Raw genomic sequence first — 17,516 nt, 5'->3', positions numbered from 1 at the left:
TGGTATAGTCATAAAATAGGCATTTCCTGTCTACATCTCAGCTACAGGTAGATACAGGAAATGGCAATGACAGGGTGAACATGTTGTGTAGGCAGTACTCTGCGCAGCATGTTGGCTCTTGTGACTCTAAGATGCCGGTTCTCATGCACAGAAAAGTGAGCCTACTGCTTAATTCAGGGTTGTGACTTCCACTGAAAGCATAGCACCTTGCAATCTTATGATACAACACAACATCCAAGATCCTCTGTGAACCTAGTCTCAGACTGCGAGGTGATGGGCTGTAACACTATTTATTCTTAAAATGGCTTTTGTTATTACCAAGTGAATTAGTTATTCTGCAATATTTGTATACACCTACAACATCTGGTAATCAACATGTCACTAAAAGAGTTGAGTCATTCTAGTTCTGGTCAGGAACATACTTTTACACGGAATGCACCATACTGAGCAAGATACAATTCTAAAAATCTAACCAAATACAGCAAAATTCTAAAATGTTAATGTAATCCGTGACTATAGAAATAACTAAATTTCTAATTTGTCTATTACAGAATGATTCTGGAGCAGGTAGGTTTGGGAAAGTCTGGGAAGGTATGGAATGATGTAAGAATTACACATTACACAAAACAGGGCTAGCATATATGTAAGGAGGGGGGGATAGAGAAAGTGAGAGAGAGAGCACGTGCCTGTCTTCCTCTCTAGAGTAAAATAATCTCAATCTGTATCATCTGGCAGAGAACAGCTGTGTTGATCATTACAGTTCATTTTGGGACACACCAATAACTGGATCTGATTCATTACTAAGAGCAGACAAAATAAGTATACATATAGCATTCATTTAAGAATTTGTAGATATGTAACAGATTATGGGTTGTATCTGAAATGGTACACATTTATACAATATGAAATAAGCGTAAGAAATCCATTTCATCTTTTTTTCCAATTTTGTCTGCTGCTTTTTTTTTTCTTTTCCTCTCTTATTTCTAAGTTTACCTCCTCATGTTAAAATGATAATTCCTCTTGATTCTTGCAGCTTTTTAAGGCCATATGTATTAATATGGAAATCAGCTTAATTTTTTTTTTAGATCAGACAATCTATCTTTCTGCACATTCACTTCCCAAGGTTTTCAACAAACAGGAAAATAATCATTAACTGTTAGAGATATGTAAATTATATAAAGCCTGCTACCATGTGAGCTGATGCTCTTAAAAAAAAAAAAAAAGCTTAAGTTCTAAAGACCCTACTGAAGTTACCTTCAGGAACCAATGCAGCCTCTTGCCTCCATCTGTCAGCCACGTACTTGAACTGGTTTGCTGAGCTTGCAGCTAGTGTCACAAATGGGTAATCATGAAACCCAAGCTAATGGGAATGTGATATTCCATTTGGAGGAATTCCCAGCTCCCTAATAATCATTTGAGTTACATTGTCAAGGAAGTTACTACTTGGCCAAGACACCATTTTACAGAATCACAGAATCATTAAGGTTGGAAAAGACCTTTAAGATCATCAAGTCCAACCATCAACTCAACACCCCCATGCCCACTAAACCATATCCTGAAGTGCCACGTTTACACGTTTTTCGAACGCTTCCAGTGATGGTGACTCCACCACCTCCCTGGGCAGCCTGTTCCAATGCTTGACCACTCTCTCAGTAAAGAAATTTTTCCTAGTATCTAGTCTAAACCTCCCCTGGTGCAACTTGAGGCCATTTTTCTCTCATTTTAGATGGTTAATTACACTGCTGACTCAGCTGAAAAGGAGTCCTAAACCCAGGGCTTTCTCCATTAATAGCATGTCAATTTCCTTTTCTATGGCCTTTCCGCTGCTTCTTTCAGCTCACCCCCTAAAGCAAGACTTCCATTATACATAAGGAAACAAACCAATAACAAAACAGAACCAATAGGCTTAGAAAATGGTAAATATGCAAGCTCAGCATGTACCGCTAGACAAGACCATAGCAATAGATAAGGGCAAAATTTTTCTCCTGTAGAAGTTCAAAAAGGTGCATCCCGTATTTGATTCATTATTAGATACAAAGAAAAGATAACTCTAACTGAGAAACAATTGGTTTTTAAACACTATTCTAGGTGCGTGTGTCTGTGTGTATTTTTCTTTCCTGGATTGAACTCAAGTATTGAATTTTCTATTTTTTATTTTTTCCTTCTGAAAGTGGAATTATTTTGTCTGCTGAGAATATTCCCTGAGCATAACATAAAGAGACTCTTACATTATTTCTTTGTTTTAAGCATCTTGGCAACGTAATAATTTTATTTGAACCATACTGTGATAAGGTTGCCTGATACCACATGACTTTATTGGGCAAATTGTGCCATAGGAGCCTAATGCTGAACACATTTCCACTAGCTAGTCACATTCCATATGAAGAATATTGCCTATGGTGCTTATAGCCATCACAAACAAGTTATTTTCTCATTCCCCTTTGACAGTCAGTGATTATATGGAATTAAATAGTATTTCTATAATCATTTTTTGGTCTTGAAGGTCCCCAGGATTTTGGGCATGAATTTTCCCATCTTCTTGTCTTTGGCATCTGTGTCGTATTCCTCTTCGCTTTGACTTGTATGTTCATCCTTTTTGCAGAAGACCTCAAATCTACTGTAGACTCGCTTCTCCTTCCGCATATTCTCCATTTTTTTCAGAAGGGTATCTCTATCCTCTGATGGTTGCCGCTGAAGATTTCGTTTCTGGCTCCCAAAACTCTCTGACCTGTGGATGTTACAGCTTTTCTCCTTCTCACCTTTTCTTTCCAAGCTTGTAGTTGACTTAGAAAGATCAGGATTACTAGTGGATGGTAGTTGCTTGGCCAGTTCAGCTCTGTTCTTCTGACTGTTTGCAGAGATTTGTTCCAAAATTACCTTGGTATCATCACGGAGGTTGCTGCTGTACAGGATGTTAGCTGTGGATGAAGGAAATCTCCCCTGTGTTGGCTGGCTGCTTTTGGGAGGAAGTGGTGTTGCAAATTTATGGGCTTTTTCTTCCTCCATCATATCCTGACAATCCCCTGTGGAAGATCGTTTGAGAACCACAGCCTGCTTGTCAGATTTTCCACTCTCAGAAGTGGGTTCCTCCTCCAATTTCTTGTCACCTTTTGGGTTCAGAAGCTGCTTCAGCCGTAGTGACCCTTTTCTTAAAAATTCCATTGGATTTTGTTCTTGTTTTGAACAGTCTTCCTCAGATTTATTGAGAGAGCTATCAGATCCTTGACTTCTAGATAAATTTTCAAGAACTGATGTGGTACTTGTCCTAATCTGTGGTTTCTTCAGTTCTGTATTGACTAATTTTTGAGTGTCTTCTTTGAATGTCACTCTTTCCTTCTTCTCTGGAAGACTCAATTTCTGAGTGTCTCCTACAAATACAAGACTCTCCTTCTCGGGAAGAGCAGGTTTATTCTCTATGGGATAAAACCGAGATGATAATTTGTCCACCTTAGTGCTAATATGTGCTAAGGGATCTTTACTCAATGTGTCAACAAGCTGGGGGGTTGATGAGGCTATTCCAAATGGTCTGTCAGCCTCTCCATGCACTTTGTAAGTACTGCAGGAGTCTTTGGAGTCAAGTACCCTACTCTCCAGAATCTTATACTGCACAGATTTCATACATTTCTTCTCTGTGTTCTGTGATTCTTCCTGCAGATAACTGGAAACAGCTTTGGTATGAGTGATTGTAGCTCGCTCTGTGTCTTTGCCCACAGCTTTGTACTTCTCTAAAAGTTCTGCCACTTTAGATGAGGCGGCTGTCTTTATAGTTTCATTGTCTTTTGTCAACTCACTGGACATTTGTTCTTTTTGGATCATCTGAACCTTTTCTATTGTGGTGTTAGGCTGATCTAACTTTGCAGCACTGAAAATCAGAGAGGACCTGAGTCTTGAGCTCCTTTGGATCAAAGGATTTATCCTGGACCTAAAAGCATCTTGTTTCATCATAGGGGTTTCTTCACCTACTCTATCAGGATCTGCAAATTCTTTGGCACTTTCAATTCCCAGTGACTTGCTATTAAAAGAAATAGGGGTTCTGAATGCTGGGATGAGGTCAGTGGGGTGCTTTGTGAGGGTATCCCCAAGAACATCATTATATGCCTCTGATTCCATAGGCATTGGAAGACCTTCTTCTGGTTCGGACTGGTATGCACTAAGGTATGAAGAAATCCTCCAGTTACGTAAACCTGTTCTATTTTCCTGTGTGTTCTTGTCTTCATCTTGGTCCTCATCTTTGTCTTGTAAGAACAGGTGTTGTTCCAGGCTTTGTTTCTGTGTAGGAGAAGTCTGGCAAATAAATTTCTGTCCTATATTCTGCCGCCTTAACATCATTCCCATTGGGCCGTTGCCTGCAGGGTTCAGCTGATCAGAGCCATGTCTCACTTCCCTGGAAGAATTTGAAGGTACGTAATCCAGCCTTAAGGGGAAACCCTCCTGTGGAAAATTGGATTCAAGTTCAGGGTATCTGGGCCCCTCTCCATAGTCTTCCAGTTCATTGAATCCTGGCCTACCACCTCGAATTCTCTCAAAGAGTCCCTGAGGTCTGCCAGAAAGATGGGGATGTTCAAACTGGTACTGGTAGAACTGATCCTTCTGAAAATGACTAGACTGGATTTTAAATTCATCCATATTGTTCATGAACATCTGCCTGGCATACTGTTTAGAAGAAGCAAAATTTTCAAATGTTCCCTCTGCAAAACTGTGTCTCTTAAAAGCATCCAACTCCAACTGCTTAGAACGGAGAAAACCCCTGACAGGATCCATCTGAGAATTCTCCATTTCTACCTTTTTATACATTCGCATGGCCGATCCCTCCACAGTATGGCGCAACATGTCATCCCGCCTGAAATTTGACAGGAAGTACCTGTCTGGATCAACTCTGTCCATAAAGGAGGGGAAAAGACTGTCATCCCTCTGGAACATCAGGGGTGCTTTTTTTTGAAAGAAAGGCATGTTATTGCCAAAGGGAGTCATGGCAAATGTGTTCTCTGCCTTTGCCAAAACATTGGCTGGAGGAACAAGAGGTTCTGACTGTGCAAACAAAATTCGGAATTCTTCATCGAAGCTGGCCACCAGCTCCCCCTGGAAGATATGTGCTATGCTTCTGTGAATCTTCTCAAAAGACCACATAAAACTACAAAGAGAAATAGAAGTAATGATACTGTATTAGCATCAAGTAACTCAATTGTACCACTTCACATTAAACCATTTGCTTGCCTGAAGAAAATTCTCCTGATATTATTTAGTGCTCAGGCAGCCATTCATTAGACACTATTGTACCGAAGCCTCCTCGTTATTAATTGATTTGACATCACATCTTTGCAGAGGATTTTACAAGGCAATAAATTACTTCTGTTCTAAAAAAGCCTGTCAGCAGTAACAACAGCAAGAGAGCAAGCTGATGATAATCCTTATCTGAAGTAGATGTACCTGCAATTACTTTGGGTTGTAATTGTTTTTTATAACTAAAATGTTGTGCCCACCTTTAAAAAGAGCAAAAGCATCAACTAGGGAACTATGTCAAGTCAGCCTTACCTCAGTCTGAGGGAAAATTGTGGAGCAAATCTTCCTGTAATCCATTTCCAGGCACAGGACTAACAGAAAGACAACTGGGATCAGATAGCAGGGATTTACCAAGGACAAACCATGTTTGACCCAATCAGATTGCCTTCTACAAAGAGAAGGCTGGCTGCGTGGACAAGGGGACAGCAGAAGATAAGGTTTTTCTTGACTTTAGCAAGGGCTTCTGCATGGCTGTTACACAAGTATCTTTGTAGCCAAACTGGAGCACTGCCGACTGAGTGTGCCATGCAGTAAACAGGAAATTGGTTGGACTGTCAGGCTTAACGGGTGGTGGTCAGTGATTTGAAGTCTGACTGGTGGACAGTTTTAAGTGTCGTTCCTCGGGGTTCAGGGCTTGGGGAAATAGTCTAACACTGTCATTAATGACCTGGACAACAGGACAGTGTGCACCCTCAGCAAGCTTGCAGATGACACCAGAATGGGGGGATGGTACAGTTGATGTGCCAGTCAGGGGGACCTCAACAGGTTGGGGAAATGTGCTGACAGGAACCTCATGAAATACAGCAAAGGCAAATGCAGAATCTTGCACCTGGAATAAAACAACCCCATCCACCAATACAGGCTGAGGATGACTAGAAAGCAGCTTGGCTGAAAATGACTTGGGGGTTTCTGGCAGGCAACAAGATGAAAAAAGCAGCACCTTTTCAGCGATGGTGGCTCAACACAACACAGAGATGCAGTGGTAAAAGTGCAGCCAACAGGTCAATGGAAGCAATTATCCCTGCCTAGTCGCACTGTGACACTGTATCTGGAGTACTGAGTCCAGTTTTCACAGAATCAGAGAATGGTTGAGGTTGAAAGGGACTTCTGGCAGTTATCTGGTCCAACCCCCACCCTGTTCAAGCAGGACCACGTGGAGCCTGGACCGTGTTCTGACACTTTTGAGTATCTTTAAGGAGGCAGACTCCACAAGGTCCCTGGGCAACCTATTCCAGTGCTCAGTCATCTGCACAGTAAAAAAGTGTTTCCTTATGTTCAAACGTAACCTCCTGTGTTTCAGTTTGTGCCCATTGCCTCTGGTCCTGCCACTGGGCACTACTGAAGAGAGCCTGGCTCCATCCATGCTCTTCGCGCCCTCCCCTCAGGTATCGATATACATTAGAAAGATCCCCCCACGCCGTCTCTTCTCTAGGCTAACAGTCCCAGCTCTCGCAACCTTTCCTCACGCATGAGGTGCGCCAGTCCCTTCATCTTTGTAGCCCTTTGCTCGACTCTCTCCAGTGCATCCATGTGGCCTTACTGCTGCTGAGTAAAGGGGAAGGATCACCGCCTTCAACCTGCTGGCAATGCTTTGCCTAATGCAGCCCAGGATACCATTTGCCTTCTTTGCGGCAAGGGCATATTCCTGGCTCATGTTCAACCTGGTGTCCACCAGGACCCCCAGATCCTTTTCTGCCAAGCTGCTTTCCAGCTGGGTGGCCCTTAGCTTATACTGATTCATGGTTTCCCAGTTTTAGGCTTCCCAGTACAAGAAAGCTGTTGACAAAATGGAGGAAGTTTAGCAGAGGGCTACCAAGACGGATAGCAGGATAGAGTATATTAGGTACAAGGCAAGGCTGGAAGAGCTGGGCTTGTTCAGCCTGAAGAAAACTAGGCTAAGGATGGCAGGAGTGTGGGGTGAGGGCAATAAGCTGATTGCTGTCCTCAACTATGTAAAGGGTCCTTATAAGGAAAATGGAGGCAGCCTCTTTCCAGAGGTACGCCACAGGATACAAGGCAACAGATAGAACCGTAGCAAGAGAAATATCAATGAGTTATAAAGAAAAAAGTTCTTCACAATGAGGGTAGTCAAACATTGGAGCAGCTGTCCAGGGAGGCTGGGGAGTCTGTATCCCTGGAGATATTCAAAATCCAACTGAACGTGGCCCTAAGCAACCTTATGTAACTTTGAAGATGGTTTACTTTGAGCAGGGATGTTGGACAGAAAACTGTACTTTCAGACTGAGCTACAAAAGGTTTCTAATACCAGCATAAGAAAGGTTTACATTTACCTTCCTGTATGATGTTATTTGAGGAAGTTTTTGATGCTGCACTGGGGGAGGGGATATTGACGGACTGGAGTAGATTTTGTTATGAGCAAGGATGTAAGATACGCTTCGGTCTAACGATAGAAAATGGGATACAGTAACATACACCCCTTGACTGAGATACTCAAGCATAGCATGGGTATAGTATAGTTATTAACAATAAAGGCATGGGTAATTCCATACAAGTAACTTGCTCTTGAAATGTAATGGCCTACTCCTTGGTCTCTTTAACTAATCTGCTTTGAAGGGAGTTCACAGAATCACAGAATCACTAAGGTTGGAAAGGACCTTCAAGATCTTAAAGTCCAACTGTTAACCCAATGCCACCATGTCCCCTAAACCATGTCCTGAGGCACCACATCCACACGTTTTTTGAATACTTCCAGAGATGGTGACTCCACCACCTCCCTGGGCAGCCTGTTCCAATGCTTGACCACTCTCTCAGTAAAGAAATTTTTCCTAATATCCAATCTAAATCTCCCCTGGCGCAACTTGAGGCCATTCCCTCTCGTCCTATCACTAGTTAGTTGGGAGAAGAGACCAACACCCGATTCGCCACAACCCCCTTTCAGGTAGTTGTAGAGAGTGATAAGGTTTCCCCTCAGCCTCCTCTTCTCCAGACTGAACAACCCCAGTTCCCTCAGCCGCTTCTCTTAAGACTTGTGCTCCAGACCCCTCATCAGCTTTGTTGCCCTTCTCTGGACATGCTCAAGCACCTCAGCATCCTTCTTGTAGTAAGGGGCCCAACACTGAACACAGGATTCGAGGTGTGACCTCACCAGTGCCGAGTACAGGGGCACAATCACTGCCCTAGCCCTGCTGGCCACACTATTTCTGATATGGCCAGGACGCTGTTGGCCTTCTTGGCCACCTGGGCACACTGCCAGCTCATATTCAGCCAGCTGTCAACCAGCACCCCCAGGTCTCTTTCCACCAGGCAGCTCTCCAGCCACTCCTCCCCAAGCCTGTAGCATTGCATGGGGTTGTTGTGGCCAAAGTGCAGGACCTGGCACTTGGCCTTATTAAGCCTCACACAGTTGACCTCTGCCCGTCGATCCAGCTTGTCCAGATCCCTCTGCAGAGCCCTCCTGCCCTCCAGCAGATCAACACTCCCACCCAACTTGGTGTCATCTACAAACTTACTGAGGGAGCACTCAATTCCCTCATCCAGATCATCTATAAAGATATTGAACAAGACCGGCCCCAGAACCGAGCCCTGGGGAACACCGCTTGCGACCGGCCACCAGTCGGATTTAACGCCATTCACCACAACTCTCTGGGCTCGTCCGGTTCTTTACCCAGCGAAGAGTACACCTGTCTAAGCCACGAGCTGCCAGTTTCTCCAGGAGAATGCTGTGGGAGATGCTGTCAAAGGCTTTACTAAAGTCCAGGTAGACAACATCCACAGCCTTTCCCTCATCCACTAGGCAGGTCACCTGGTCATAGAAGGAGATCAGGTTGGTCAAGCAGGACCTGCCGTTCATGAACCCATGCTGGCTGGGCCTAATCCCTTGGTTCTCCTGCAGATGCCCCGTGAGCACTCTCAAGATGAACCGCTCCATGATCTTCCCCGGTACGGAGCTCAGGCTGACAGGCCTGTAGTTGTTGGATTAGGGTTGGTCAGTGGTGCCCAGTGACAGGACCAGAGGCAATGGGCACAAACTGAAACATGGGGGGTTACGTTTGAACATAAGGAAACACTTTTTTACTGTGCAGATGACTGAGCACTGGAATAGGTTGCCCAGGGACCTTGTGGAGTCTGCCTCCTTAAAGATACTCAAAAGTGTCAGAACACGGTCCTGGGCAACTGGCTCCACGTGGTCCTGCTTGAACAGGGTGGGGGTTGGACCAGATAACTGCCAGAGGTCCCTTTCAACCTCAACCATTCTGTGATTCTGTGCAGGAAGGAGGAAGATGCTCAGTGTTATGGCATTTGTCTTTCCATGTCAAGCTCTGCTTTCCTGGTAATGACCAGATATCTGCTTGCCAATGGGCAGTAGTGAATGGGTTTCTTATTTTGCTTTGCTTGCGTGTGCAGGTTTGCTTTAGCTATTAAACCGTCTTTATCTCAACCTACGAGTTTGCTCACGTTTGCCCTTCCAAGTCTCTCCCACATCCTGCTGGGAATAGTGAGTGAACATCTGTGTGGGGCTTAGCTGCCTACCGGGGTTAACCCACGACACCTTATAATTACTGTATCTTTTTTACAGATCAATTAGTCTTGATGTGAAGGAAGCTTGGCTTCAGGTGTCTGGGCTTGAGGGCTTGTTTAATTGGTGTATCTACCTCAGCTGCAAAACGGTGTATTCTTCCTGAAAATTGCTGCTCAGTATCATTCAGTGAGAAAACTTCTGTCACTGATATACATTTGGAAGTACCGAAGCACTCCTCTGCCAATTAACCAGCCTCTTTCCACCGAAAAGGGTTCATGTAACATTGCAGGGCTTCTCACCTGTAGTTGCCACTAAGCACCACCATGCAGTCCACCAAGAGGAATTTCTCTTTCACATGGCCTTTGAAGGACATCCCTGTGCGACAGTAGTAGGTTGGGCCAGAAACTGTCCTCACCCTTAGGAACTGCAAACCAGACAAGACACCAACTCAGAAGCTGTTACTTCTCCCCCCCGCCCCAACCCTCCTTCTTCCCCTTGCCCTTTTAACTTCCATCCTGACACCATTTTTATACTTCAGCTCTAGTGATTCTGTGTGCATACACAATGGATAGATAAATCCATTTATTAGTGTGTCCTCAGCCTTCAACCCTGTATTGTTGTGCCAGCCCTCCTAGCTTTCTTCATACTCATCTTTCACTAGGCTCTGGCCCATTTTCCCCTTTCTCAGTTTTTTAGTGTCATAACAGCCCTCTGTGTCCCCAGACATATGGCCCCAGGATGCAAATTAGGGGCAGGGCAGGTCTTTGGTTTGCTCACCTCCACGTAGTTAAGATTGACTCTGCATTTAGCAGCTGTATCGAGGAAAAGTTGAGAGTTCATTTCATCCAGCAAGATGTACACAGGCACTCTGCGAGCAGCAGCATCCAACACCTCAAACAGCAGATCCACATCAGTGAAAATGTCCATCACTATGGCTACCACCTAGGAAAAGAAGGCAAGAAAGACATCAGTGATCTGTGCCTGCTTATGCCCTGACTGATCACATTCCAAAACCGTACTGCTGCACTGTCTCCATTTCAACTTCCTTTTTAAACAGGCACCTTTCCATTTTAAGGTTCCTTTAAACACTGTGGACCCCAGAACTAGAAAGAGACTTGCAATCTAAGGTACTTATTCTGTATAGGAGGGTGAGATGTCAGGGAAAAACCTCACTGCCACTGAGCGTTCCCTTACTCATTAATCCAATGACAGCGGGTATTTTTTGTGTCATGTAACCACACTGGAAGGTTGTACTGAACTGCTTGGCCACTACCTGCTCACCCCCTCCCAACACATCCATGCCATTTTTAGATAACTTCCTGGCCAATGTTCAGTCAGCCACTATATACATAGCTGTATAGCTGTATCTATATGCTGATAACATGGGAAGTAGCTTCAAAGTTCTATCTCCCTGCCCTTCCCAACTCTTATTTTATCAGTGAGTATAAATATCTGATGGACGGGTATAAGGAACATGGAGCCAAACTCTTCTCAGTGGTACCCAGTGAAAGGACAAGACACAAGACACAAATGGAAATACAGGAAATTCCAGTTAAACATAAGAAAAGCCTCTTTTACTGTAAGGGTGATTGAACACTGGAACAGGTTGCCCAGAAAGGTTGTGGAGTCTCCTTTCTTGGTGATACTCAAGGACATGATCTAAGTAACCCTCTCTAATCAACCCTGCTTTGAGTCCAGAGGGCTGGACTAGACCATCTTCAGAGGCCCCTTTCAACCTCAACTATTCTATGTGAACTTTTGGTATATTTTAGCATGGCCTTACACACTTTTCCATGAGACCAGAGAGCAGAGGCTAGCTTTGATTCAGTAAATGGTTAATTTTAGAATCATCCTTCCCCTCTGTCAGGTCCTGTGAGCAAAGTTAAGGGAACTAGCAGAGGACCTGATGCATTCTTATTCATCTTTTACACACACATAATCTTATCTCTGTTCTAGCTGGGCTCTTCACTGTCTCACCTGTTGAGCTGCTCGAATCATTCTGCGAGCCTCCTCTTTAATGCTGGGATTGTCCGGGGGTGGTGGTTGCACAAGGGTTGTCACCTCTGTTCCCCTGAACCCAAAGACCATTGGCCAGCCCAGGTCAAGCTCAGGAACAGCGAGGTCTGAGTTCATGGGCCAGTAAGTCCCAGAGGATCCATCCATGTCATTGGCACCTGTGGTGTCTGTGCTACCTTCCTGATTAGCATACTGTGGTTTCTGGAGATTCTGTATGATGTGATCCACTTCTGAGTTGCAAAGAAAATCAGGGGCTGCTTCATCTGCCAGGAAGCGTTGGTAACTGTCTTTGCCCTCTTCAGTAAGCACATCCAGAGCTAAGCGGTAATATTCCTTATAATGGGGGGGAAGATAGTTAGGATCAAGGGGATTGTCCCCCTGTGAGGAGCTTTGAGATCGACGAGCCATGAGGGGAGGGAGAGCTGTAAGAAAAGAATAACCAACAATGAGAGCAGTTTCACTCCAGTAACACATCCATCCTCATAAATGGTGAGAGTTGTGGGTTCATGATGGCAAAATCAAAAGGGAAGAGATTTAAAGCACACAGAGTAATGTTGGAGAAAGTTCATTCCGAATGGATAGGGAGCCTTGAATTAGGCAAAGGCGGTAATCACTTAAGCGTTACTTTATCACAGTTTTGGGGCAAAATAAGGAACAAATGAAAACGCGCAGCAAGAATGATGCATCCAACAGAATGCCCAACTTTCTTTTTTAGGTTGCCCACTGCTAAGCTTAAATTTGTTTTTCTTTTAAAACCTCCTCCCTGTCCCCCTCCCCGCCCCAAGAACAATACTGCTGATTATTATCTGGATTCCATTAAAACTCATTTCCAAATGCTACAAAAATTATTTACTGTATGTAATATGGTACTAAACCAAAAAGCATATGCATGTATACAAATGCACCCTCTGAATCCTTATAAATTGAGGGTTAGAATCACCTCAGCATATAAATAGAAGCAGGGTATGGGTGGAATGCAGGCAAGTATAAGGGTATCCTGATGTTGTAACATGGTCAGAAGTCAGACAAGTCTTCATGAAATCCATGAAGAAATAAAAAACAAGGGACGTGATTGCTTCTTCAATCTCTTGATGTTGGGAAAAATCTGAGCTGAAGGGACTCATATTCAATATTTGACAATTATCTGTAGGGGGCCTATTATTTGAGACTAAAGACAAATTTGATTTTAACCAATTTTTGGAAGAAAAGCTTGTTGTGCCACAAATACAACTCAATAAATACTGTCCTACTGATCTGCAAAGAACTCCAAAGCATTTTGGCTTCCCTTCAATTAATGTCAATGCTCGCATATACTTTTCCTAGGGCCCCAGCACTGACATGCCAAGAGAGGCTTCCTCATAATCAAAAAAAAGAGCATGGCTGTCCTTGACCACTCATGCAAAGTTACGTTAATAGGAAGTGTGAATATAGAGGGTGAAAGTGGCTGCTATTGTCATTGCCATCTGACACTTCTGCTCCCAAAATGGAAGGGATTGCCATGGATGTGGGAGGAAGAATAAAAGACTTCAGGCCCATACTGCCACTCTAGTTAATAGCTATTAAGTATAAAGCTAGAATAGTTTCAAGATAGAGCCTGAGTGGACTTTCTTATCTGACTACCTGCATAGCACAGATCAGGGTTATGTTAGTCGTGCCTTCAACTCCCACAAGTTACTCCTGTTTCAAACTATAACTCCTAGTAGAGCTGCATGATACAACAGGAAAAAATACGGTCTTAATATAAAGATAGCAACGGAATCTAGCAGGTCCCTGTATGAAGTATTCCAATAGATAATTGTCTTTACAGTCTAAACATGTAGCCTTATTTGTAGTCTGAATTGTATAGATTTATCTTCCCACTCTAATTCTCATTCTATCTTCTTTCTCTTAAAATAAAGAGCAGTCTACTGTATACCTCCATTTTGGTGTGCTCAAGTCACCTATGTACCTGCTCTTAACTATTTTAGTAGTGTCTTTAGCCTTTCATTTTAAGGAAATGCTCACAGAGTCCCATTCATTCTTGGATATGAGACCAACATATTCAACATATTCAGACATAAGTCATAAAGTGGATGAATGGTCATGCAGACAGCAAACTGCTCATAATGCTAGCTTGCTTAGAACAGTATTGATAAGAGCCAACTACAAAAACAAAAAATGAAGAAGAAGCTGAAGAACCTTATGATACTGACTGGACAATCAAAATGGCAGAGGGAATATAATGTTGATAAATATAAAGTGGTGAAACAACCTTAATTTTATATTTTATTAATATAATTATTTCAATACTGTTATAAATCAAAAAGGAGAAGATGGACCTTTAAAGGAAAAGTGTCAGCTAATGCTAAGCATTATTAGGTAAGGAATAGAGAAAATAACACCACTACACAGATTCAGAGGGAGCTCCCAACTTGAATGTGCTATGAATATGAAAGTCTCATTCCTCACATCTTGAAAAAGGCTGTTATAAATCTGAACTATGACTGTTTAGTCTACAGAAGGCATCTACAGATATGACCAGGGACAGCTGTAAATTTTCTCCTCCACTACAAGAACTAAAAGGGCATAAAATTGAACTAGCAGGTAGTGGGTTCAAATTGCACACCAGGAAAGACTTTTTCTCAATTGTACTTACTCTGCAGAACTCCTTCCCACAGGATGTTTTAGGATGGTTAGAGAAAGTATGTACAAACAGGACAGGCACGCAACACCGTCAGAACACTTTTCCACCATCCCACAATTTATGGCTGAAAAGGTAGGTCAGGAAACATAGGGGGAAGGCTAAGTGGGGTAGTTTTTACAATAAAAGGAGTAATTTTAGTTCCCTAAGGATCTGTGGTAGTCAATATGCTCATGAATAAGCAGGAAAAGTAGTACCAGTGAAGAAATAAATAAATCTGATGCAAAAGCAAAGTGATCCTCACGGTTTTCTCTAAGCCACTGGCCACAGGGAGAAAACAAGTATGGAGCTGGAGGGACGCCTGGTATGACTGAATATAGCGATCACAGGTGAAGTGGGACAGATGGTCCCAGGAAGGTCACTGGTCTGTGAGGGATGTTTGGAAAGGTACCTGTGCTTGTCACGTAACACGGAGAGACGCGGGCACTTGACTGTGCTGCCAGAACAAAAACAGTCTCTCAGGAGGGCGTTGCCGCCTCCCACCAGTGTTGGAGGGTGTCATTTCGCTGTGTGTGCACGAAGGTGTGCCAGCCTCAGCTGTGAGACGCACCAGGCAACTGCTCCCCTGGGCTTGCTGCGGGCTGGGCGGAGGCCGCGGCATGGCCGCAAGGCAAGCAGGAAGCAGGTTTGTCAGCACCCAGCCCGGGACATTTTTTGGACCATCAGCCTTCCCGCTGCTCAGCCCAGACTATCTTCCACCTGAGGCTGTGCTGAGGCGTCTCCAGCCTCCGAAGCCTCAGCAAAGCCACCAGTACTGACCACCGGGAACCAGGCCTGGGCGCGCTCAGCCACCCTGAGCGCCGCGGGAGCACAGGCCGGGGCGGGGCAGCCTCGTCTGCAAGCCTCACCTTTACCTGTGGAAACAGATCCTGAGGGCCACAACAAACACCTGAACTGGATTGTGGCGAACACCGGAGCATGAACAGACCTCTGTCTGACTAATAAGGCTGGAAAATCTGCACCGTCACCCTCTTTGGCTCACAAGAAGAGAACTAAGGAGAGAGATGCTGTGTCTTCTTTCAGCCAGCTCCTTCTTAGAAGTTAATGCTGAGAAAGCACCATCAAATCCAGCTTCGGAAGAACCTGCAGCCTGCTGAGCGTGCAACTCCTGTGTTTGCCCAAGCAATGTTCTAGTCATTGAGCCTCCTCATTCCTTCAGGTCATTTTAATTACTTCCAAAATAGATGCACAAATCTAAGAACTGTGAAATAAAACCAGAAATCATGTTTCTGCCACCATAAGCCTAAGTAACTCATGACCTGCAAGGATATAAGGACAAGTCTCTAACAAGTGGGCACAATAAATTTAACAGTAGATACAATAAGCATGTTTGACCATTACACTGCTCCCAAGGAAAGGCAGGAAAACTGTAAAAAAAATACCTTTTTCCCCCAAGAAGACCCTAGATGCCCCTGAACCTAAGTGTGACGAAATCCTAGAGTTTGCTCACTTTTAAAGTATAGCTGTCATGTACTTTCGATTCCCCTGAACAGGTCCTCATTTTTATTTTAGAAATTAAGATCAGAAAGAATCTGAAGATTTCATAGTTTTGTCTGGATTGTGTGACAGCTTGTTTGCAGCAGCTATTACAGCTCTGAGTAGGCAGCCTGCTGTGCATACATAGAACCCTGCACTGTGTTCACAGCAGTTCAATGCTCCCAGGCAGTGCTAGGGTAAAAGCACCAGTGCTACACAGAAAGTCTGTGCATATGCAATGAGGTGAATACACTCAGGACACTTGTCACAGCTGCCTGGATAGTATAAGTGAGCAAGAGCAGCAATTTCAGCCACCTACATACACTGTACTTGCTGTGTATGCACTGGAGCATCTCCATAGAACCCTTGATAGAAGTAGATCAATCCTGGTTTGAAACAGCTTACATGATAACTAAGCAGGACTTTAATTTAAAAAAATCTTAAATATTCTGCAACTCTTAAGAGAAAACCAACTTACTGAATAGGATTCCAGAGAGTGAAAGCACTTAGTTCTTGGGAATTATGCATTCAAAAAGATACGGTCCTGTTTGCACTTGTGATGCATCTGTTGGTAAGTCAGAAGTGTCTGCACCTTATGTTTATGCATGCTGGGAAGCTGATGGTCTACTGATACAGATTTAGAGTCTGGGGAAAACAATTTCAAGAGTGACTGGCTGTGTCTATATCTGTAAGGAATGATTACCACAGCCTCTGGATCCAAATGAGAGTTGAAAGGTTGAAGTTTCTGCATATAAGGAGAAAAAGCTTGAGCAAATCAAGATCTCTGTATCTGTTACTTCAAATACAAGGGCAGCTGATTTCCTAGTCCAAAAGGACATTATATGGGCAGGGGGTTATTTATGGAAGCAGAGAGGTGTGCTACAATGTTCAGTTTTATTCCATATGGCAGTTTTCCTTAAAGCTACTCATGTAGAGTACTTTCTAGTTAGCAGCTATTAGCATTTAAACAGCTAGAAAAAACTTTAAATAATGGGTAAGGTGATGTGGTGTGTTTTGTGTGTTTTATTCATGCTACAGAATTTAATATCTTCATTGATGACATGGAGAGTGGGACTGAGTGCACCAGCAGCAAGTTTGCAGAGGACACCAAGTTGAGTGGTGCAGCTGACACACCTGAGGGATGGGATGCCATCCAGAGGGACCTGGACAAGCTCGAGGAATGGGCCAATGTGAATCTCATGAGGTTCAACAAGGACAAGTACAGGGTCCTGCACCTGGGTCGGGGCAACTCCCGGTATCAATAGAGGATTGGGGATGAAGGGATGGAGAGCAGCCCCGCTGAGAAGGACTTGGGGGTACTGGGGGATGAAAATCTGGACATGAGCTGGCAATGTGCGCTCACAGACCAGAAGGCTAACCTTATCCTGGGCTGCATCCAAAGTAGTGTGGCCAGCAGGTCAAGGAAGGGGATTCTGCATCTGCTGAGGGGTGAGATCTGGGGATCTCTGGTGAGATCCCCCCTGCAGTACTGCATTCAGCTCTGGAGCCCTTAGCACAGGAGAGACATGGACCTGTTGGAGCGGGTACAGAGGACAGCCAAGAAAATGGTCCAAGGGATGGAAC

At 44.0% G+C, this 17,516-nt stretch overlaps 1 protein-coding gene across 1 annotated transcript; it reads right to left on the bottom strand.

Annotated features, from left to right (window-relative positions):
- Nucleotides 1–1,985: 1,985 nt before the first annotated feature.
- FAM83H (family with sequence similarity 83 member H) lies at nucleotides 1,986–12,193 on the bottom strand. Its single transcript, XM_081996741.1, has 4 exons — nucleotides 11,738–12,193; nucleotides 10,538–10,702; nucleotides 10,060–10,184; nucleotides 1,986–5,131 (listed from the first exon to the last, which is right to left on the bottom strand). Exons 1-4 carry the CDS (start codon nucleotides 12,182–12,184, stop codon nucleotides 2,485–2,487), a joined length of 3,384 nt encoding a protein of 1,127 aa, XP_081852867.1. The 5' UTR covers nucleotides 12,185–12,193; the 3' UTR covers nucleotides 1,986–2,484.
- Between the last annotated feature and the right edge of the window lie 5,323 nt (nucleotides 12,194–17,516).

Source organism: Phaethon aethereus (genome assembly GCF_964289735.1).
Source record: "Phaethon aethereus genome assembly, chromosome: 2".
NCBI classification, from domain to species: Eukaryota; Metazoa; Chordata; class Aves; order Phaethontiformes; family Phaethontidae; genus Phaethon; species Phaethon aethereus.
This window is presented reverse-complemented; position numbering and strand designations above follow the sequence as displayed.